This window comes from Rhinopithecus bieti, unplaced genomic scaffold (assembly GCF_001698545.2).
Source record: "Rhinopithecus bieti isolate Rb0 unplaced genomic scaffold, ASM169854v2 scaffold_2350, whole genome shotgun sequence".
NCBI classification, from domain to species: domain Eukaryota; kingdom Metazoa; phylum Chordata; class Mammalia; order Primates; family Cercopithecidae; genus Rhinopithecus; species Rhinopithecus bieti.
In genome coordinates, this window is record NW_016803902.1 from 1,521,221 (window position 1) to 1,544,507 (window position 23,287).

General features: G+C 47.2%; 1 protein-coding gene across 8 annotated transcripts in view; it reads left to right on the plus strand.

Moving 5' to 3' along the window:
• The first annotated feature begins 21 nt into the window (after positions 1 to 21).
• Positions 22 to 23,287, plus strand: part of NAV2 (neuron navigator 2) — a 412,855-nt gene continuing 389,589 nt past the window's right edge. For 6 of the 8 annotated variants that reach the window (XM_017858289.1, XM_017858297.1, XM_017858306.1 and 3 more), the window contains exon 1: positions 22 to 1,127. In XM_017858289.1, coding sequence (XP_017713778.1) covers positions 861 to 1,127 — 267 coding nt within the window. In that variant the 5' untranslated portion in view covers positions 22 to 860. The remainder of the gene's footprint in view (positions 1,128 to 23,287) is intronic. The other 2 variants (XM_017858336.1, XM_017858316.1) reach the window with 1 other exon arrangement.

The window sequence follows — 23,287 nt, forward strand, 5'->3', positions numbered from 1 at the left end:
GGCCGCAGCCTGTCCTCCCCTGCGCTGAGCCCCGCAGCCAGCGCAGCCTTCCCGGGAAGCGCGGCGGCAGCTCCCGAGCGCAGCCCTGCCCGGCGCGCCAGCCGCGCGTCTCAGCGCCCGCGCCCCACGGCCACAGCCTTGCTGCGCTCTAGCTCACGGAGCATGTGCAGACCCGCAGGCGCTAAGGTGTTCTCAGTCCGGGGGCCTTCTGGGCAGCGGTGACTGTCACGCCAAGAGAGACCTTTCGGGGGCTCTCGCCGCGCCTCTGCTGCGTCGCGGGTGACACTGCGGTGCTCGCGAGCTGGGCGGCAGCTGCCTCTCGGTGGAGACGTCTTGGGACCCGTGCGCCCTTCTCTCCTTCGCTGCTCTCTCCTTTCCTTCCTTGGCTGCTAGCTCTTTCCCTCACCGGCTCAGACCCGTAGCCTCCGGAGCGGGACTCGTGGTGCCGCCGCCTCTGTCTCTTCCAAAGGGGCCTCCTCACTTCGGAGATGCAGTGACAAGTTAATATGGGCGTCCAAGCCTCTGTTTCCCAGGAGGAAATTTGCAAGAGGCGGCAGCCCCTGAGCGCCCAGAGCTCTTGAAAGGCCACCCAGGAGAGGTGTGAGACCCGGCTGCAGCATCCGTCCAGGTGGGACCCGCTGAGCGCCGTGGCCAGTCCCCCATTCCCATCCCGGCACCCCAAAGGCGCGCTCGCCCGATTGCTTCGAGTTCCCCGACCTGGGGATTTTTTTTTAGTTGCTGGTGGTGGGCGCCTCGTGGGCTAAGGCCCGGCGCCTGCTCTGCTACCCGCGCTGCCTTTAGCGGTCGCCCCCGCCGCCGCTGCCAGGGACGTGCTGGGAAAGCCCAAGCCCCGGGAGAAGATGCCGGCCATCCTGGTCGCCTCCAAAATGAAGTCGGGACTGCCCAAACCCGTGCACAGCGCCGCGCCCATCCTGCACGTGCCCCCGGCCCGGGCCGGCCCCCAGCCCTGCTACCTGAAGTTGGGAAGCAAGGTGGAGGTGAGCAAGACCACCTATCCTAGCCAGATCCCCCTGAAATCGCAGGTGCTGCAGGGGCTGCAGGAGCCAGCGGGGGAGGGGCTCCCGCTGCGGAAGAGCGGCTCGGTGGAAAACGGGTTCGATACTCAGGTGAGAGGTGCCGTGTGCCGGGGTACTGTTCTGGGAGGATGGATGAATTTTTCTGTCGGGGTGGTGTGGGAGAAAGGGCTGGATGGGAGAAAGGGCTACCATGTGGTCAGGGAAGGGAACCATTCCCCTTAGGCCGGCAGGTTGGGGGATGTGCGAGGAGAGTGGGCCGGCCGGTGGGTGTGGCCCGGGTGCCCGAGGTTTGCCTAAAGAGCTCTTCGAGACCTGGGATGGCGGGCACGTCTGCAGCATCTTCCTGGGGAGGAGAAAAGGTCGGGATGTTCTCCAAAAACGTGTGCTGGAAATGTGAGGTCCTGCATGTTGAGGCCTTGGCCCCAAGAAGCCAGTATCCGCAGCAGTAGCTCTGTGTCTGTCTGGCGGTTCCGCAGAGATTCTGTTCCGGACAAGGAACGATCTGAGGCCCCACTGGGTTCGACGTTCCCTAGCCTGGCTGTAAGATCCAGGAAAAGGGGGTTGGAGGTGGCAGTGAACCTGCTCTACCCTTGGCTTGAAGATGACCTGTCCTTGCCCCATCCTGCGGGGTGACGGGGTTCCAGGCAAGGTGCTGGGACTGCGGTACTAGTGCACCAGCTGAGGCCGGCAGCTGGAGACTCCTAGCGTCTTAGCTGGCTGTTGCGGTGGGGTGGGGTGGGGTGGCTGCCTTAGAATGGCGGCCGAAGCTAAGCCCCTCCTTCCTGGGTGGTAGATCCTGGTGTTGGTAGCCCGAGTGACGGGGGGTGGGGATGGGAGATGGCTTGAAGAGAATTAGTGACTCCTACCTTTCCAGGCAGAGCCTGCATCACTCAATTCGGCTGGGTGACAAGCCCTGGCCGTGCAATCTCTCTTACAGAAATTAGCAAGGGCCAATCAGGTTCTTTTGGCCCTCCCCGCTCCATTTCCCCCTTCTTCTGGTAGGAGGGGGCTATATTTTCTTGGCAGTCAGTCAGCAGGGACTTTTGGGGACAGGCCGACCTGACGGATGTGACTGTCCGGTCAGGAGAGGCGGGAAGCCAGAGGGGAGGTGGTTTGGGGCCGGTGTCAGGAAAATGGCAACAGACCAGCTGACCTTTTTGGCACATAATTCCCTGCTGACACCGTCTCCACCTTCTCCTGGAGCTTTCTCTGATCAGAGGCTAGAGCTCAACACATTCCTAGGCTTTCTGATGGGGGAACTGGAGCTGGAAGCTAATTGTAAGCAGACTTTTGGAACTCTGGGCTGGAGAAGGCCCTCAAAGCAGATTAAGCTCCCACACCAGGCTGATAAGCATGCCCCTTGCTGCTGCACTTGCTAAACATTTTTGGAAGCTGACAGGTTTGAGTGATGGTGTGTGGGAGGAAGGCAAGATTTCCTCCAGTGCTCTGGGGGCCTGCCTCTGAGGGTTTTGTGCTCTGCTCTTCTTCTGTTGTTAGGTACAGGATTTGTCCAGTGGGCTCTCCAATGGAGGTGAGCACCAGGGTACACTTCTGCATGGGGTTTCCCTTCATCCGTGGAGGTGGGGTTTATGAGATGTAGTGGGCAGTCGGTGGGAGGTCAGTACAGTGACTCGGGACTGGAGGTGACACATACCCTCAAGCCTGATGAGGAGCACCCGAGGAATGAGAGGGAAAGTCCATGCTGGGATTGTTCATATCCAGGCAGCTGTTCTGCCTTTGCCTGTTTGACCCTTCATTTAACAAACATTGTCAGAGGACTGGCAGTGCATAGGCTCTGGAAAGGTGATTCATCACCCTCTCCATGAAAAAAAAAAAATGTTCTTCAGCTTCTCCCTGAGGGGCTGGAACAGTCCACTTCCCTCAAGACTTTGCTTCCCTCTTTTGCCCTTGGTCCATAATCCCCCCATTTCACCTCTCTCGCCCACAATGGGCCCTTGTATACTGAAGGTGAGCACAGTTTAGATGGACTGCTAAGGAAATTGGCCACTTCCAGTGGACTACCCTGATTTTTACCTGCCTGACCTCCTTTGCCAGTGCCCGGGGTTCTGGGGGGTCTTCCCTGTGGCAGATCCCTGTCTGCACAGCTGACATCAAAGTGATTTTGGCCAATGGGATTTTACCTTCTTTGCCAGGTCTTCTAACAGTCTGCCTGATACGGTACCCATTCCCCCTCCAAAAGAGTCTCTTGGTTATGGCATGAGGACTGTGTCTGACTGGCCATCTGGTAGTTTCCAGGTCTCAAATCTGGTATATATTATTAGAAGATACTCAGGAAGCAATGAATTAAATAGCAAATACTCTCTTGGGGCCTCTGACTCCCCTTTTATTCAGGGGATTTTCGGCAGGAGGATGGGTTGTGTAGTGGCTGATAACACAGGTTTTAAAGTCAGATGGGTATCACTGGTGTCCTGTGTTTGTCATGAACTAGCTAGGTGACCACCTTCATTAACTTCTTTGGGCTTTAGTGTTCTCATCTATTTAAAAATGAGCATTAACAACCACTAGAATCGTGAGCATTAAGAAAAATAATGTGAAGTGTTCAGTGCAGTGTCTGGCAGATAAGGAATACTTAATAAAAGTAGCTCTTTATTTTACTAACCTAAGAGATAGGGCATGCTGAACCAAGATTTAATAGTCCCTAAGTGAGAAAAGATATGGCTTATTCTGTCAAGCCCCTGGAAAGGTATCAATCTGTTCCAAGGATTTGTAGAACATCTATCACCTTCCTAGTACAGTACCAGGCAGAATGGGAAGATGAGGGAAGGGCATAACCACTTTCTGAGTGCCTGATGGGTGAGGCTCTTTACATATAATCTCATTTCATCTTTACAGAAACACTTAAATCAGGTCTGATACATCCATTTTCTATGATAATAACAATATAGTAACGATAATAACAATGGTAATAATGGCCAGATCCTTATATATCACTTCCTATGTGACAGGAATTGTTCTAAGGACTTAACATTAAAAACTAATTTTATTCTTATCACAATCAAATGAGATAAGTGTTATTATCCCCATTTTACACATATGGAAACTGAGGTGAAGACCAGTTTGGTAACTTTGTGAGTAGCAGAGTTAGAATTAGAACTTGGCCAGTCTAGCACTAGATCCCATGCCTTTGACCATGATATTGTACAGGGAGAACCACAGAGACTGTCTTAGAACTTGCAGGCCCTGATTTATAAGACCACTGCTGTAACCACTGAGCTAGATGAGGCTTAGCAAGGTACAGCCACTTGCTCCAGGTCATCCAGGGTGGCAGGGCAGGGAGTCCAGCAAGGTTGGTCTGGCTTCGAGGCCTGCGGTCTTCCCACTCTTCATTGCTGTCTTTTTTCCATCATGCTCTGGCAGATCTATGAGGCAAATAGGACATGGCCGGGGTCTTGGGGATTTTCTAATCTAGTTGGGAGGCATAACTGATGTACATGGGGCAACCAGGCACAACACAGGGAGGCCTCAGAGGCATGCTTGGGGCTGGGTATCCAAGGTGCTCACAGGAAAGGCCAAGATGGCTGGAGAAGTCCAGAGAGCCTCTGGAGGAGACAGAAGATGAGCTGGGGTTTGGAGATGGGAAGGAGTGACTGGTGGAGAGGAGAGGAGGTCAGAATGAGTGTGATAGTGGAGAATGAAGAGCAAGGTCATGCAGTGGTACGAGCAGTTGATACTGCTTCATGTAACAAGTCATTGCTCCAGATCTGGCATCTTCCTTTTCAAAAGGTGATGAAGAGAAAGAAGAAAGGCTTTGCAGCTGAAGGATTGGATTTGCATGTTGGCTTCCTGGTGGATCATCATTCTGAATGTGCAAGGTAGTTGTGAGAAGATGCGGAAAGGGTGTCCATTAAGGACCTGATTCAGATTCATAACAGATCTTTGGGAAATGATGGTGATTATTATTATTAGCTTGGGGTTCAGAATATTCAACATGGTAGTTACAGGGGAAAGGAGGCTTCTGATACCTTGTTTTACTATGCAGCAACTCTCTTCAGCCAATGACATCCCATTGCCCCTAAGCCTGCTCTTCATCTCCAACAAGTGTGAAAAGACCTAACTTAGCCAGCAAGTAGCTGTTAGGTACAGCCCTACTGTCACCCACCCTTCCTCCAGGCCCCTTACCTTGAGTCTCTCCCATAAACCTACAGCTGGTTCTCTCCCACCACCCACCTCTCCCAGTGGAGGAAACTGTGTTCTGCAGCAGCAGCACACCTCCCCTGAATTACCTTCCTGGGACTGAGATACCTGTGCCTTCCCCCAAGTATGAACATTTATAGCATCTGCTCTGTTAACATGTGAATAAATTAGGACCATGTGCAGAGAGTTGTTTTAAAGACATGCCCTATGTTTGTTCAGAAACTCTCTCTGGCTGACCTTCAGATAAAGAACATGCCTCAGCTATTTGAGGAGATGTTAGCCTATTTTTAAGAAGCAGTTGCAAGGAAAAAAAGAAAAAATATATACATATATAAAATACTTTGATATTTCCTGTTTTTAGAAGCTGGTGTTCAAGTTGCACCTAGTTTCTTTAAAGAAGTAATTAGAAGTGATTGAAATTCTCTGTGGGTGTTTTAGATGTTGAAAAAGAAAGCATAGAGGAGGCCCCTGGGAAGAGAGCACAGCTACAAGCTTACAACCTGTGGCAACTTTGCTCCATTGTGTTTTGATTAGAATCCTTGCTCCATCATCAAAGTTGATTATGGATTTGATTAGTGCATGTTTCTGCTATTGTATTACTCCCTTTCTTCTCTTTCTCAGTTCTTGGAGGGGAATGTATAGCATGGTTATCTGCCAACATGCAAGAATGTTTATGGTTCACATATTATTGCTTACTCCATGGGTTAATTTTCTTTTTTTTTTTTTTTTTTTTTTTGAGACGGAGTCTTGCTCTGTCGCCCAGGCTGGAGTGCAGTGGCCGGATCTCAGCTCACTGCAAGCTCCGCCTCCCGGGTTCACGCCATTCTCCTGCCTCAGCCTCCCAAGTAGCTGGGACTACAGGCGCCGCCACCTCGCCCGGCTAATTGTTTGTATTTTAGTAGAGATGGGGTTTCACCGTGTTAGCCAGGAGGGTCTTGATCTCCTGACCTCGTGATCCACCCGTCTCGGCCTCCCAAAGTGCTGGGATTACAGGCTTGAGCCACCGCACCCGGCCTCCATGGGTTAATTTTCTAAAGACACTTTAAGGGTGGTACTGGTGGCTTATTCAGGGTAACATTACGTGTGTATATATCTGTATATAAATACATCTACTTCTGGATATGTGTATATATGCATATATACACACACATACACAAATATATACACATGGAACAGCTTAAAGTATTGAGCACATATAAGCACACACACACATCAAAGGGGAGGCTGGAGGAGTTAGAGCCCAAATTCTAGCTTTCAGAGTAGCTAGGTTTGCTTTCCATTTCTCATTCTGTCTTCCTCTATGACCAAGATCTGAAGCACCAAATCTGGGTCCCATATTATTTACTTATAAGATATAAGGGATGTAGCCTTCAGAGAGGTGTTTTCATGAGGCCCTAGTGAAACTCTTGGAACCATTCTGAAAAAGCCAAACCACCCAGCGAGATTTTGGCTTCAGGTCAGAAATTCTTATTTCTCAGAATCCGCCTCAGCAGCAGGGAAGGGAACATTTATGGAGCATCTGCTATGTGCCAGGTAGTCTGCAGAGCTCTTTATATAGATATTATTTAATGTGAGGCACAAGAAGCTAGGTAAAGTGAAAAACGATCTTTCCTTTTTTGTAAGGAAGCAGAGGCCAAGGGAGGTTATCACTTGGAGGCAGTTTTATGTGGTAAATTAGACTTTATTGAGAGGTCAGAGTTTGCATCTAGGCTTTGGGCAAATTATAGAACATCCCTAAATTTCAGTTTTGTCATCTTTGAAGCAGAAATGGTGATGCTTATAGGTTGAGGTTGAGGGTTCAGTGAGATAGTACAGGTAGGTTCCTGAACACAGTGTATGGCACATACTAAGCAAGGAATATATAGTATTGCCTATTTTTGTTACCCAAGGTCAGATCCAAGTTTGGAAACTATGTCTGCCTCATTCCAAGCCCATGTTCTTTCCACCCTACCTCTCTGCCTCCCAAGTACACAGCTGATTACATGAAAAGACAGATGGCTTGCACCATGAAAGCCGGAAAGCATAGCAGGGCTTTGGTTAGATGAATGGGGAACAAGAGTGAATTAAGAACAATGTCATCCAAAGAAGTCATATCTCGAGTTGTTAACTGAAACCTTCACAGGTTGGTCCCAGACATGCCATCTTTGTAACAGTAACCAAGCTGAGGGATCTGCTACAAACCAAACTTGTGGGAAGCTTCCTTTGTACAACCAGTCTGAACTGGTTGTAGAGGTGGTTGAGTGGAGCCAGTCAATCTGAGGGCCTAGCCCAGGACAGGACCAAGAATGGGACATTCTCATTGACTGGGCTTCTTAATGGTTTCTTACTGTTCTGAGGGCAGAAGGAAAGCCCTTTATTCTCCCAGCAGGCATGGTTGTAATGAGAGCTGGACCTTGTGATCAGTTGGCCATTAAGGTGCCCCAAGGCATGGCCAGCTGCCCAATGGTGCTTTACCAATAACCACAGGCCAAATTCAATGGCTATTCTGTCTCTTGGTCACATTTTTCAAAGAGATGGACAATGTGTTCCTAGAATGGCTTGGACAGAATGGGCCATGTGATTTTGGGAACAAAACTTAGCTAGGCTTTTTGTGCTTTAATCTACATAAGACAATAGTGAGTAACACAAAGGTTTTTGCAGGAACCCCATTCGCCCACACAGAACCAGAGAATGACTCATGGCTTAGTGCCCCCTTTCCCAGGGAATACAGATCCTCTCTTGTGTTTTGCAAACAATGGGCCCCCAGCCTCAGAATATTTCCAAGTGAAATATTCTGCCTCTTCTTCCAAGTGAAACCTCAACACCTTCAGTGAATTTTGGGTTATTCCAATCCCTCCATTCATCTTGGTGGGAGAGAGGATAGGGTAGAAATGGGGTCTTAGTCGAGATAATTATGATCCCACTTTCAGGGGTATTTGGAGGCCTTTGAACAAAATTAGTTACTCATGGCAATGTGACACTTTTAAAAATAATTATAATACTAGTCATGGATATTGATTGAGCACAGCCTCTGTATCAGCATAATACATAGCACCAGATATGTATCATTCATTTAATCCTCAAAACATCCCATGAGGTAGATGCTACTTCCTGAAGAGAACTGGAAATGACCACTCTAGGACTTCGCAACTTTGGTTCTAATTCTGTCTCTTTAGTCACCTTACTACATGACCTTCAACAAATCACATTTTCTTTCTGAGCTTCATAACCTCACCTATAAAATGGAGAGGATAATACCTGCTGTACCTTCTTTGAAGTTACTATGAAGATTAACACAGGTAATTATTGTGAACAAGGCACCTGTTTAAGCATCTTACACTTTAGGTAGCCCTTGAGGAAACCAGGGCTGACAGAGGTGAAGCTACTTTTCCAAGGAGCACAGCTGGTAGGTAGACTCAAATATTTGAATGCTTATCTGTTTGGCCTTTGAAGTCAACCTTCTTAAATAGCAAGTGTGAAAGTACTTTGAAAAAATATCTGAAAAAAATGCTGTTACTACCGAGTCTAAGTAAATCACTTTCAAATTTCCTTTAGCTTGGTAATACATATGCCATTTGACTCCTCCCCCTGCTCCAGAGTTTGGAAATATTGAAAATATTCTTTCAATGTTAAATAAATATTAGTTGCTTAATCATATTGGTTGAACCCTTTGGGATGTTTAAAATTTCAAGTCCTTTGAGGCCACAAGACCCCCTAAATGTCGCTGCTGAGTGTTAACTGGCCGGGCTGATTCTAGACAGAGGAAGGAGAAAATGAAGAATTTGATTCAAAATCACTTGTTGGCATGAGGAAGCAATCAGATAAGTTTAGATTATAAATCACTTTTTAAGACAACAGGCCGGGGATCTTCAAAAGTGTCAGTCTCATGAAAGACATAAAAAGTTTTAAAGCAGGTGAAGGACTATTCTAGAAAAAGAGTACCAAAGCTATGACAACCAAATCCAATGAGAGATTCTTGAGTAGATCCTGGATGAGTAAAACCATAAATACTACAAAGGTCATTTGGGAGAAAACTGGAGATACTCGATTGTAGATTGCATGTTAGATAGTATTATTCTATCCATTTTAATGGTATTGGGGTTATGTAAGGAAATGTCCTTTTTCTTGGGAGCTATATGCTGAAATATTAGAAGGGGAGTATCTTGATGTCAGCAAGTAACTCTCAATTAGGAAAAAAGAAGGTGAGAATATCTGCAGAAAGAAGAAGAAAGAAAATGCAAAATGTTAACAACTGGTGAATCTAGGCAAAGATGTATGTGCACGTCTTTCAACTTTTCTGTAGGTTTGAAATTTTTAAAACCAAAACTTTGTGAAACAAAGCAAAGTCCTGCCTGAATAGTATTTGTCACCGATGCCCTTGATATTTATGAGAACATAAATGAAATTGGAGTATATATGTGTGTGTGTGTGTGTACTCACAATAGCCTGGCCAAATTTGTTTCATGAGGTTAAGGTTCTGGACTCTTTATCTTCTTTCTGGTATAGTATGAAAACTATGGCTTAATTCCTTGTTCTTTCATGAGAATGATTGCTGACATTTTATGGAAATAAATCACAAGATCCAGTTTCATTTGGTAATCTTTTATGAAAATCTAAGGTGTTTCCAAGGTTGCAAATACAAAAGAAATTTTTTAAATGAAGTAATTTTTTAAAAAAATTTAAAACCTCTGACTGAGCCCTACTGGTCTAGGCACTGAGAAGGTAAGGAGTATGATTGGAAGCAAGCTTTTCTCTTTTGCCCGACTGAATCCTCCCACTCTTTATCCATACAAATTCAGGTTTAGTATTATTTCCTCCAGGAAGCCTTCCACCACCACCATGGTCCTAATACAGTGTCTCTTCTACATGTTCCATAGCCTGGCCAGTAGCCCCTCAGCTTGGACTGTGATTGCTTATTTTGCTGGACCATGACTTCCATGAGGGCTGTGTCTCTCCTGATTCCTGCTGGCACAGGGTCTATACATAATAGGTTTTTAGTTAATATTTGCAGAAGAAAAGAAGGGTAGGGGGAGATAAAAGAAAGCATTGGAAAACAGGAGTAAACAGAAATTGAACTTGAGCTGTGGATGGATCTTGCAGAACTCCCTCTTAGGATGTGAACTGAGAAGGTCATGTGATGGTGGGTGGCCAAGTGTAGGAGACAGAGACACAGAGTGGGCAACCTGAACACTGTCTGGAGCCAGCATCAAAGCTCTCCAACACCAGGTCTTAGGGAAACTTGCCTGGTCTGGCTGAGTAGAGGGCGGAGGCAGATTCCTTTGCACAAGGCTGTTTATGATATCCAAACTCTCTGGCTGCTGCGATGGAAGAAGAGCTGTCAGGATGTGATGATGGCACTGCAGCAGACTGGAGGGGTTGAGAGGGAGAGAACACCATGGGCTTTGGCAAGTTTGGGCAGATTCCTGCCCCCATCCCCAACCACCCCTACCTTGGATGGAGGACCTGAGAAGGGTTCTGAGGGGGTTTTGGTTGGTAAGGAGAGGGAGAAGGTTTAGAAAAGCCTAGGATAGGACAGAGTTTCCAGGAACGATGATCACAGCAACCATTTATATGCCATTCCTTACATAATCTCATTTAATCCTCAAATGAACTTTCTGAGCTGATATTATTGAACCTATTTTACCAGTAAGAAGAAAAATAGGAGTCAGTGAGAGGACTAGCCTTAGAGGAGTTCTGGGACTTTTTTGGTTCACACAGCTAGTATAGACAGTGGTAGGATTTGAACTGAGGTCTTTCTGATTCCCAAACCTGTGCTTTTAACCACTGCCTTCTTTTGCCAGTAATCGAAGGAGGCCTGAATCCCATATGAGCTACTGCTTTAGATAATCAAACCTCCAGACCCTCCTCTACTTGGAGCCTGCTCCCTGCTTCCCTGGTCTCGGCCCTTCTTGCTCCTTCCCCCTCGTTGGGGCCTTCTGTGCCTGTGGCTCTGCCTTGTTGCCAGAGGCTCTGTGTTTATAGGATGAGGAGCCCCATTTGGCCTTTGCCCACATCCTGCTGCAATCTGGGCAGGATCTACTTGTCCTACTACTGTGGCTGCTGTCCCCCAGGTGACCCCTGTGCTGCCGGCCCAGCAGGGTTCATGTGCCTAACAGCTGGCAGGACCTCGTTCCTGTCCTCCTGCCACATGCTGGCTGCAGCTCAGCAGACAGTCCCCATTTCATGCTGATTTGCTTTGATTCTTTTCAGACCTGGGAGTGACGCATGTTTACTTCAGAATGTGTGGGCCACAAGTGTGCCAGAGTTGTCAGAGCTTCCGGTGTGCAAGCTTTGATCGTTAGAAGACAAGCCTTGAAGGAAAAAAACCTCCATTTAGGTGACAAAACCAGATTGAGAATAACCTGGATTACTTGGGATATCTGCTTAGTGATCTGCGCCTTTAAGTACTAGAGACTTAGGACATCTGAGCCAGAGGAGACCTATGAGGCCATCTGCACAATGTTCCTACAGCTCCATTGTGCAGATGAAGAAACCATGACCCAGAGAGGGGTGTGACTTGCCTCCAGTTACCCAGCTCCAAAGGGCAGAGCAAAAACCAGAACCCAAGCCTTCTGACTCTAGGCCAGTATTCCTTTCATCTCAGTTAGTAATCAGATGTTCTGCTCTGAAAGGCCTGATAGCTTAAAGATTGGAACCAGCCCTATGCTATATATTTTTTCCCCTCCTTCTACCAAGTAGTTAAAATGAGTATCCTTTTTTTAAGAGACTGGATGTCTCTCTGTCACCTAGGCTGGAGTGGAGTGACCATAGCTCACTGCAGCCACAAACTCCTGGGCTCAAGAGATCTTCCTGCCTCAGCCTCCCAACTAGCTGGCATTACAGGCATTACCTGGCCCAGAATGAGTGTTCTTAAATGCTTCATATTAGGGAGCTTTTGCACTTGGCTCAGAGAACCAGAAAAATAGGGCCTCTTTGTGGATGGTATAAGTGTGGCAATAGGCCACCACTGACCACCTCCCATAGTCCAGACACTTTACATACATTATCCCCTTTAAGCCTCACAAGGGGACTGGGAGCATTTCATCCCCTTCTATGTGTGAGGCTCAGAGGAGGTCAGTAACTTGACCAAGACCATATGGAGCCAGTATTGGGACTGTCTAATTTCAAGTCCATGCTCTTTCTACCCAGCCTCTTAGACCCTTGCTAGCTGGAAGCCAGAGAGACCTGGGTTAAATTCCTACTTCTCCATTTATTTACCAGGAACTTCGCCTTCCTAATGCTAGGGTGAAGTCTGGGGCACAGTAGGCACTTAAGAAATAGTTGTTGAACTGCAGCTTGGACAGGTCTGCCCTGACAAGCCTCAGTTTCCCTGGGTGGTTATAGTATTTCAACATATCGTGCAAGCTAAAGCAGTTCATGTATGTAAAAGTGTGAGGTAGATAAGATCACTGTTATTTAATGAGCACTTGATATGTGCTTGATATTCTAAGCATTTTATGTGGATTTTCCCATTTAATTGTTACAAAAGCAGTAACTACTGAGGTGGATACTTTTGTGATTGTTTCCATTGCACAGATGAACTGGGGCAGGTAAAGCATAAGCAACTTGCCCAAGGCCACACACCCGGTGAGTGGAGGTGCCAGGTCTGAATCTCAGGCAGTGACTACAGAGCTTGCCTCCTTCCCCACAGCATGGTCCTCCCTCAGTGCTGCTGCCTACTAAAGCCAAGTCTAGTTGAGGGTGGAGAAGAGAGACACATGCAAATGAGGACACAGAAAGGGAAAGCAACTTGTTTAAGATCCCCCAGCAAGTGAGAGGTCATCAGACCCAGCAGATTTACCGTCTAAAGTAACATGGGGCCTTGTTCTTTCAAAAGTGTTCCCTCTTTAATGGAGAAGGACACAATGTAGTTGTGGCTGTGGCTGTGGCTGCAGTGAGCTATGGTCACTCCACTCCAGCCTAGGTGACAGAGAGACACCCAGTCTCTTAAAAAAAGATACTCATTTTAACTACTTTAAATTACTCCTAAACTAGAGATGGTCACCAGGAATCCCGACTGCCTGGTGGACTCCATGGCTTTCCTCTTTGGTCCTTGCTTCTCACTCATTTGGAATCACTCCTTCTCTGGATTGCAGAGCAGAAACCAGTATAAATTTGACCTAGTCTCTAGAAATGTTTACCTGGCTAAAAATATGCCAGCTTTGTCATATTTTTAGCCACATTTAGATTTGAAGTATATGAATTGCCCACACCCATGTATTAGGCATGAACTGTTGGTACATTTTGTAACAGGACCTGCTAGTTTTCCATTCCAAAGAACTGGAATTCAGTCAGAAGTTTGTCATTTGCAAATACCAACTCTTGCTACATTCCATTGCTGTTTTTAAGAGTGTCTCGTCACCTGCATTGGGAGGAAGCAGGCCATGGGCGAGGCCAGGCTGGCTGGGCTGCCTTGGTGCATTCCCCGGGTCTGGTGGCTTCTAATCGACCTCTGCCTGGCTCTGCTGAGGCGCTCACCGTTCTGCGGTGTGTTGCCTTTGGATTAGCATAAGGGCAGACAGGGTGCTTATTTTAGAACTGGAAGGAGAGGAGATATATCAATAAAAGAAATGGGAAAGGAAAAATCCCTTCAGTGGTTTAAAAATATCTCTTCCTTAACTGGCTAGATTATTTTGTTTCTTAAAAACAGCTAGTAATTTTCTCCTCTGAAACAGCATTGGAAAGAGAGGCATGTCAGACTAAAAAAGGAGGGGGCTGCAATGGTGGCCTGTAGGTTTCACTCTCCTGTCCTGTTCCTATAGGATAGGTTATTTTCCCCAGTCTCCCAAAGCCTCCCTATAGACTCTGGAACCTTAGAACTATATCATAAAGACTCTGTTTTTTTACCCCTTCATTTTAAAGATGAGGATGCCATGCCTCAGGGCCTTTGCACTTGCTGCTCTTCCTACATGAAATGTCTTCCCCAGATGCCAACAGCACTCACTCCCTCAGCTCCAGTTCTTTGCTTGGATGTTACCTTATCAGAGAGGTGCCTTTCCTGAGTTTAGAACTGACTCTAAGCTGCCCACAGTAGAATGTGGGAATCAGGGTTACCAGCAGGCACGATTCCACTTTGTTTTCAGTTTTTCTTTTCTTTTTTTGTTTTCTTTTCTGCCCACTTTTTGTGATCTAAACACTTGCTAACAAAAGTATGGTCTGTGGCCTGGTTGTAATGGCATCACCTGAAAGCTTGTTAGAAATGCAGAATCCCAGGCCTTGCCCCAGACCTGCTGAATCAACATCTGTATTTTAATAAGATCCCAGATTATATGTACAGAAATGAAAGTTTAAGAAGCAGAAGAGCATTATGCCCTCAACCCCTTCAGAAGAAGAATCTAAGAGAAACCCCATCCCACAAAGTACTGTCGCCACCTCTGTCTAGAGGCACAGGCCCAACTGCCTCAAATAACCCTACCCTATGGTTGAAGATGCGAGGGATGGACGGAGTCACCCTAGAAAAGGACCTCATAAGACAGACTTCCAGAATCCGTGGCTACTCTGTTTCTTACATCTCTCTGATGTTGCTTAGGGTAATTCACCTGCACACTGGGCTTTGTAGCTAATGTTTGGTCACCATGACCACAGACTGTTATCTACTTGGTAGCTGCAGAGGGAAGGGAGACCCAGTCTTTAACCTGGGAGTGCAGCAGTAATTAGAGGGCCTTGACGCCCCACTCTGCCAGGTGTGCCTGGGCTGGTTGAGATAGCACCTTTCAGCAGCTAGAGGCAGTTCCATCCAGCCCATCTCACAAATGGCTGTGAATGCCTCTCTAGATCCTTCAGCAAAGGCTGGTCAGCTATTCCCACATTCTGAACAGAAACCAACTCCCACAGTCCTTTGCTGTTTGGAAATCTTCCAGTTCTTGAGTCCCCCCAAATCACATTGCATCATTCTAGCACATGGTTATGTAGGAGGCAGGATGCATCCCAGGGCACCAGTGGGAGGGGCTCACTCCCTCTCCATTCCCTTGTCTAATGCTCAGGGAAGCCCTCTCAATGGGCAGGTGCTGTGCAAATGTAATCTGCCTGTGGAGGCATTTCTTTCAATCACCCTGCAATTGTGCATTGATGTGGGGAAAGCCCATTGATGAGAGCAGAGCAGAATAACTGAGCTCCTGAATTAGGCTGCTTGATGAAATTATTGTCTAATGCTGATGTTGGAGCCTTTTTCCCTTGTTCTGTATAAATCAGGGCTATTTTAAAGCTGTTGCATGATCACTGGTGCCATAGAAACTGCCTGACCTTGTGCACACCTGTGTCTCAGTCAGGCATGCGCCACCGCAGGTAGAGGAAGAGGACTTGGTGAGAGAGGTGCAGTTTCACTCCAGAGTCTATGGGAGGAAGGAAGGTAGTAGAGGATGTTGTGGAGCACTTTTTGGCTTCTCCTAGCTTTGTCCAGCTCTCCTAGCTTTGTCTCATTTAACTCCATTGAAACCACCTGGAGAAGTGACCACCCCAACCACTCTGGAGTCCAGACCTGGTCCTGAGCAGGGACAGGGAAGCTGTCCTATGACTGAGAGATGATGTTTTGACACCAAGAAGGTTTCTGTGTGTGTGCATGCATGTGTTTGTGTTTGTATGCACATGTGTCCAAGATGCTCCTTGAGAGGTTGTAGAAAGTCCACTTTGGCCACTGGCATCACTATAGCATATGAGACAGTATGGTGAGCCTGAAAGAGCACTGTTCTTAGAGTCAAAAACATTAAGTTCTCTTTCTAGACCCTCATTTAGCAAGCTTCATGACTCCGGGCACATATTCAGTGGTTCTTCACCAGCCGCGTGTAGAATTGTCCAAATAATCTACCAGCCCTGATGTCTCCCATAGATTCAGGCCTGGAGTGGCACTTTGGCATCTGTATTTCTTAGGGCTGTGTAGGAGATTCTGATGCACACTCTGGGGTGAGATCTGAATTTGAGACTAGCCCCCCCAGAGAAGTCAGGATAGTGAAGTGGAAAAGAGCGAGTGGTCATTGCCACACAGACCAGGGTTTGGATTTCAGCTCTGCCCCCGGACAGCAGCATGGCCTTAGGCAAGCTGCTAAACTCTGCCTCTGCTTCCTCATCTGCACCACAGGCACCATAGCAATGACCTCACAGGGCTGCTCTCAGCACTAAATGTGATCATGTGGATGAGGCATGTGGCAAATGCCTGGCATGTGAGTACAACATAAATGTTATATCTTGGGTGTGAGTATGTCTGTGTGTGTTTTCTGCTGTACTGTTATATATGGATAGAATCCTCTCAAGAAAAGTCCAAGGCAGAACTCAATCAAGGAATGAGATGGCAGTGCTCTATTATATTAGTGTAATTTGGTAATAAGGAAACCAATTAATTCATTCTTTCAGATAGGTATTAATAGCAAGGAACGTATGCAGAGAAAGGTCCTATGGGACAAGAGAGAGATGCCAAGAGTGCATCCCTTCCTTCATGACAGTGGTTCTTAAACTTCAGTGTGCTCAGCATTACCCAGGGAGCTTGTTAAGTGTGCAGAATCATGGGCCAGAGCATCAGAGAGTCTGATTTTGCAGAGCTGGGGTGAGGCCCAAGAATTCATATCTTTGAAAAATATGACCAAATGAGTGTGCATAAGATAGTCTGTAGCCTTTACTCTGACAAAGACTGATCTAGAGTAGAAGATGAAATTGGAAGACTGGGGGAAGGAGGGAACTGGGTGACTTGGAGCAGGCAGGGATGAGATCCTAGAAGATCTAGAGATCCTAGAGAAGCTGAGGTTTGAATGCATGCAAGATCCCGAGAAAACAGGGCAGCATACTTTGGATTTGGTCTGATGAACAGACGGCAGAGAGCTCTGGTGAACAGGAAGCTCTGGCTCTTCTCCCTGCTGCCATTGGCACGGGTTGCCAGGTTGGGTAGGCATCACACTGGGAATGTCAGCCACTAGGAAGGGTTTACTGAGACTCCTGGTGAAATGTAATGAACCCGAAGCATGTGTCTGTTTGTCCTCTGTTTAAGGCCCAAGATGGCTGCCTTTAAGTTGCCTAACAGTGCCCATAGAGTTGAGCTTCTTTTTATCTATTTCCTTATTCAGAAACCAGGGCTTGAAGCAGCCTGCAGTGGTAGACCTGAAAGTATAAAGTAGATCTGGGATGCTCAGGACACCAGAGTGGACTAGCGGAAAGGGCACGAGAGATGGTAGATGTTGAGTGCCATTTCTCCTTATTAGGGGCTGTGTTGGCTGAGAGGGGCCTCAGCTGAATCTCAGGTCTGCAGGGGACCCATGTTCCATGATAAAGCCTGAACCAAGACATCCCTGTAACAGTGGCCTTTGGATCTGCAACCTATGGGAGAGCAAATTTTGGGAGGTCTTCACTGGATCAGGAAGAACTACAAATAAGAAGGGAGAGGGGAAGGGGACATTTATTCAGCACCTACTATGTGCCAGACTCCACACTCCATGTTTACATGATGTTTGTAATCTAGCCTTCACCTTAGGAGGTAGATTAGCTCTAGTTTTACAGATGAAGAAAAAGAGGCCCAGAGAGGTGAAACAACTCACAGCTTCACACAGCCAGGATTTGGTAAAGCCTGGGCTTGAACTTGCATCTATCTGGCTTCTCTCATGAATCTTCCACAGTTCTACAGTGAATGTGTTGGGGACCTTGATTCTTGGTCCTCAGGTGCAGGTGGCTCGGAAGCCCAGTTCCCCTCGGCAGGGTGGGGGGTTCAGTGTGGGCAGAGTTCCCTGGAGTCCCGTGACTTGTGGGGCATTTCTGTGCCCTCTGTCAACAATCCAGCCTTCAGTAATGTTGTACTGCTGCCGGCTGCTCTCACCACATCCAGACCCCCCACCCACACAGGCGAAGGTTTTGGCCAGGGGCACCCTGGAAGGGGAGGAGAAAGTGCCTTCCAGAAGGGCTTGTTACAAAGCCCCTGAATGGCCCCATTGAGGCTCCAGGGCCGGACGACAATGGGCCTGTTGGGGCCCCCGGTCTGCTGAGGTGAGAGGGCTGGGGCCGGGCAGGCAGTGCTGGCTCAGAGGCCAGACACTGACTTCCAGGGCTGGGAGCCAGCGCTTCTGACGTGCTCCGAAATGCCAGCTTTGCTTAATGGGGAGCAGCTGGGGCGGGCTCCGCATACCTCCCTATGCCAGGAAGGCAGCATGAACCCAGTTCCTCAGGCCACAGCCGTTCTTTTCTTCCTCCCTGCCTGGCACTGCTCCCCCTTCCTGGTCCAGGCCCCGCTCACTGGACACCAGGATCATAGTCAGCTCCTTCTAGGGTCCCCTTGGTCCTCAGGAGCATTCTTTTCAGCCTGATTGGATAAATAATACCCCTTCCCCAAGAGTCTAGCCTGCCTACAGGTGCAGCTGCCAGATGATATGCAGCATGCCCAGTGACATTTGAATTTTAAATAAATGATGAAAAATTTTTAATTACGTTTAAATATGTAATAAATGACAAAGTCTGAACCAAGATATGAGTTCATTTTGTGTGTCATGGGACACACTTAAACCAAAAGTTATTTGCTTTTTATCTGAAATTCAGATTTAACTGGGCATCCTCTATTTTTATGTGCTAGATCTGATGACCCTACCCAAGGGAGCCATGATGGATACCCATGTGGGGTTACTAGGACTTAGCTAGGTTTTCCTTGATGCCAACAGGGTGGGGGATAGGGAGAAGGAGGCCTGTCTATGCCCACTCTCCACCTCCCATTTCCCGTACATAAAATGCTGGATGCCACACTTAGTAGGTCTTACTAACTGGCAAGCATTGCCCCCATGTTAGCCACACCACCCTCCCTTCTAGGAGCTGCAGCTTTCTCCCGAGCTCCCACAGTGGGAAGGGAAGCTTTGGTATACAATTGCAGTTGGTGACTATTTACCGAGCACCTGCCTATCACACTGGGCTGAACCCTGGCAATTTAATGAGAATGAGACAGATGTAGGTTTTGCTCTCAAAAGAGCTTACAGGCTAGTAGCAGAGAGAGGCATTTAAACAAAAGAGCAACTGTAATTCAGTGAACCATAAACACTGTGGGTAGATGGCAGGGGTTGGGGGTATAGTTATTGAGGGAGGTGTCTCAGAAATTCCAGGAGAGCATCTCACTCACACCTGTAGGACCAGGAGAGAGGTCTTGGAGTCGGGATTTGAGATGAAATCCTGGGCCATGTCATTGAGTTGAGTAGCTATGTGGGCCTGGGCCGATTATTTAACCTCTTGAGCCTTGGTTTTCCTTATCTAGAAAGTGGGAACAATTTTCCTTGCTTTAGGGACCAATGTGAGTTTCCAAGTAACATGATTAATGTGAACATGTACTGCTAACCGCAGGGTCCTAGATCAAACAAATATGTGTGTTTGTGTGTATGTGTGGGGTCGGAGGTAGGAGTTGAAGGATAGGGAAAATACAGAGGGGTTAGGAATTCTTGGGCCCCATCCCTGCTTTGTGGCTTGTATAATATTTTGCTGTTTGCAAAGGATAATGATTAAGAGTATGGGCTGGGAGGCCAAGGTGGGTAGATCACCTGAGGTCAGGAGTTTGAGACCAGCCTGGCCAACATGATGAAACCCCATCTCTACTAAAAAAAAAAAAATACAAAAATTAACCAGGCATGGTGGTGCGTGCTTGTAGTCCCTGCTACTCGGGAGGCTGAGGCAGGAGAATCGCTTGAACCCAGGAGGCAGAGGTTGCAGTGAGATGAGATCATGCCACTGTAGTCCAGCCTGGGTGACAGAGTGAGACTCCGTCTCAAGAAAAAAAAAAAAAAAAAAAAAAAAAAGATTATGGGCTGGAAATTCAAACAGGCCTGGGTTTCAGCTCCATCTCTACTGTATGACCTCAAGTAAGTACCTAACCTCTTTTTGTGTCTTAGTTTTCTCCTCTGTAAAATGGAGCCTCACAGGCGTGGTTAAAAGGATGAAAAGTAGACCATTCATATAAAGTGCTTAGCATGGAGTCTGCCACATAGCAAGTGCCCAAAAGTGGGCAACTATTGAGAGGGTCTTAGTTGAGTAGCATAACAACCTTGTGAGGTAGTAATTACCAGGTAGAGAATGAAGTTCAGAGAGGTTAGGTAACCAGCCCAAGGAGGCACAGCCAGAGAGGTGCCTCTGGGAGAATATACCCCTGGCTTCTTATGAGGCCTTTGGTCACCCAGCCTTCAAGGAACTCTGCTTCTAGCTTTTGGTTGGACACCTCCCTGGGGACTAGCTGGACTCTGGGACTCCTTGCCCAGTTATGGTCTGGTTCAGACACATGGGTGTTTCCTGGAGATCTCAGCATGCCTGTGTGTGCCAGGCCCAGCCTCTGCAGGGTCAGGGAGAAAGAGCATCCTTTAGGAATCTGAAGACTTATATGCCTCACACCAACTATTCTTCCTTTGCTGGATTTGAAGTCTGAGATATGGGCCTCCTTTTTATTACCCTCTTATTCCTTTGTGTTAATCAATGCCCACACAATTATGCAGTTGGCATGGATGCTAGTTGTATTGTCTTGAACACAAAAGCAGCTTTGAAAATGGCGTATTTCTAGAGAGCAGCTTGGGGTGAGCTTCTCACTGGAGAAGGCAGACTTTAGCCAATCATTTCCCCCTCCAGTGGGAACAGGAGCAGGTGGATTAAATTGCTCCATTAGGCGATCTTTTGTTTCTAATAGAATAATCATCAACAACCCTTGATGGCTGAAGGTCAGGGAAGGGAGCTAGACACGGCTGAGCATTTGCTGTGTGCTCAGCTCTGTGTTGGAGGTTCTTTCCCAACATCAAGTTCAGTTGTCTCTGTCACTCTGTGTTTATGTCTTAGACCCATTTTTCAGATGAGTAAGATGAGATAGAGAGGTTGGCTGATTTGATCTAAGTCACATGGCTGGTAAATGATAGCTCCAGGTTTTGAGTTCAAGTCTATTCAGTTCTGGCATCCATGCCTTGCTATCACCCATGTGCCTAGGTCTATGTGCTTTAAGGGAGACCGAAACAGTGGAAGGCATGTGCTTGCCTGCAGGTTCTGCTAAGAACCCAAGAAGCTTCACTTGCTGCACAATGGGCTTTAAGGCTCCTGCACCATTAGTTCCTGACTTGCAAACATGGGACTGAGATTTCTAGGGGAAATGGGGTAGGAGCTGATTTCTGATCTCACGTGTACTTAAAGGAGAGAAAGGATTTAGATATATGGAGAGAGGAAAGAGGGTTTTTCAAGGACAGGAAGCTATCATGGGATTCGAAGTAGGGGAAGGTGGGCTGAAAATCGTGTATAAGAGATTCGTATCAGGACATGGAAGAGGATGAAGACTGGAGGCCTATCTGAGACTGTTGGCAATCCTAGTACTGCTACGGATGATGGTAATGGGAGGCTGATGGTGGTAGTTGTGATAGTGATAGTGATGGTGATGGTCAACATGTATTGAATGCTTAATATTTGTCAGATACTAGTCTAAGAATTTTACAAACATGAACTTGTTTAATGGTCACAACAGTCTTATAGGAAGGGTGCTATATTTAGCCCCATTTTTAGGTGAGGAAATGGAGGCATAGAGAGGCATAAGAGGCTGGAGAATAATAAACAGATTTAAGAGCCATTGAAGGAAGAACTAGGGCAGAATCTGGTGACCATGTTGAGAAAGGGATAAAGAAATAGAGTCTACAATGAGTTCAAGATAACCTATTGATCTTTTATAGGAGCCAACTTCCTGGCAGTAGTTATTGGTGAAGTTATGACCTGACCAGCAAAGACCAGCTTTCAATTTACTAAATGCCTCTGTTAAAATGGAAATGTGATATTTGAGAGGATGAATATAATGAACCATTGCCAGACATAGCCCTCTTAACATGAGTGAGGTCATCAGCTTCAGTGCAAGGGGAATGGCTTAAGTGAAGGGACACTGGATGGGTTAGTTTTGAGAAGGCCTGTGCCTGCCAGTTCCTTCCTTTAGGGTGTGCTGTCCTAAACATAACCACCCAGGGTCTCTTTTCCAGCAATCGCTTCCCCTTCATTCCTACTCACCCTAAATGTTATGTAAAGCAGTTCATGCTCAAGCATTCGTTGCCAACACTGGATTAAGATCTCCCTCCTTCCAGGTCGTGCACTGGCATTTTAACAGAGACTTTTAGAAACTTGGCTAATAAAGGTGGGGATGTGAGTGATCCTGGGGTTGGGAAGGGATGGGAAATGTTCATGCATCCCTCCCCTAGCTCCCAACAGACATAAAATGGAAAGGGCTGGGGTCTCTACCTAGGCTTCACACCAGCAGTGCCTGGACTCCAAATTTCTAGACCCAGATTCGAACAAAGTCATGAAACACATTCTCTTAGCCAACTACGCCATGGAGGGCTGGGTCAAGCCTGTGAGCCTCCACTCAGGCTGGCAGTAAAAAGCAGCCCTGGGCCCTCCAGCCTGCCTAGGTAGCATGTAGTTATTACAAGCATGGACTCTCCAGACGGCCAAGCTAGAGTTGGAGCCTAGCCTCAGATTTGTTTGCTGTGCGACTTTAAACAAGTCATTTCATTTCTCGACTCTTAGTTTTCTCATTTGTAAATGAGGATAATAGTGTTGAGAAGAGTAAATCAGAGAAGGTCTGTAAGGTGCTGAGCCCAGGACATATCACATAGTAGGTACTCACTAAATACAAGCTGCAGTTGTCGTGCCAGGCCCACTGTGAACAACTCCAGAAGACTTAAAGCATCTCCATGGGCTTTGGGATGAAGCCTGGGACCAGGCAGCTTGGTGTTCCCAGTTGCAGGATGGCAGTGAGCTTAGCATGGGCCCCTGCTCATTTTTCCTGGTTCTCTCTGCCAGAAAAATGGGTGGTACTGGAGAGTCTGCATTTCCCTGGAGCAGCCTTCTTCCTTTGACATCCTAGGCAGGGCCTTTGTAGAATTCCTTTTCAGCCCCCAAAGGCCTTGCTTGGAGAAAGTCACTTGCTTGGAATTATACAGCCAAATCAGAGCCACGACTTGAACTTCATTCTGAACCAAGGAGTTTGAAACCATTCCTCCTGCATGATGCATGACATTTTAATAACCTGCCGACAGCCCAGGAGGTTTGCAGTTTCTCTGAGCCCAAGGGACCAGAGCCATCTGGTGGGTGCTTTTTCAAGGGAGCTGGTGTGACTGTTTCAGGGTAAAATGCAGAGAAATAGCATCACTTATTTTTTTCCTGTG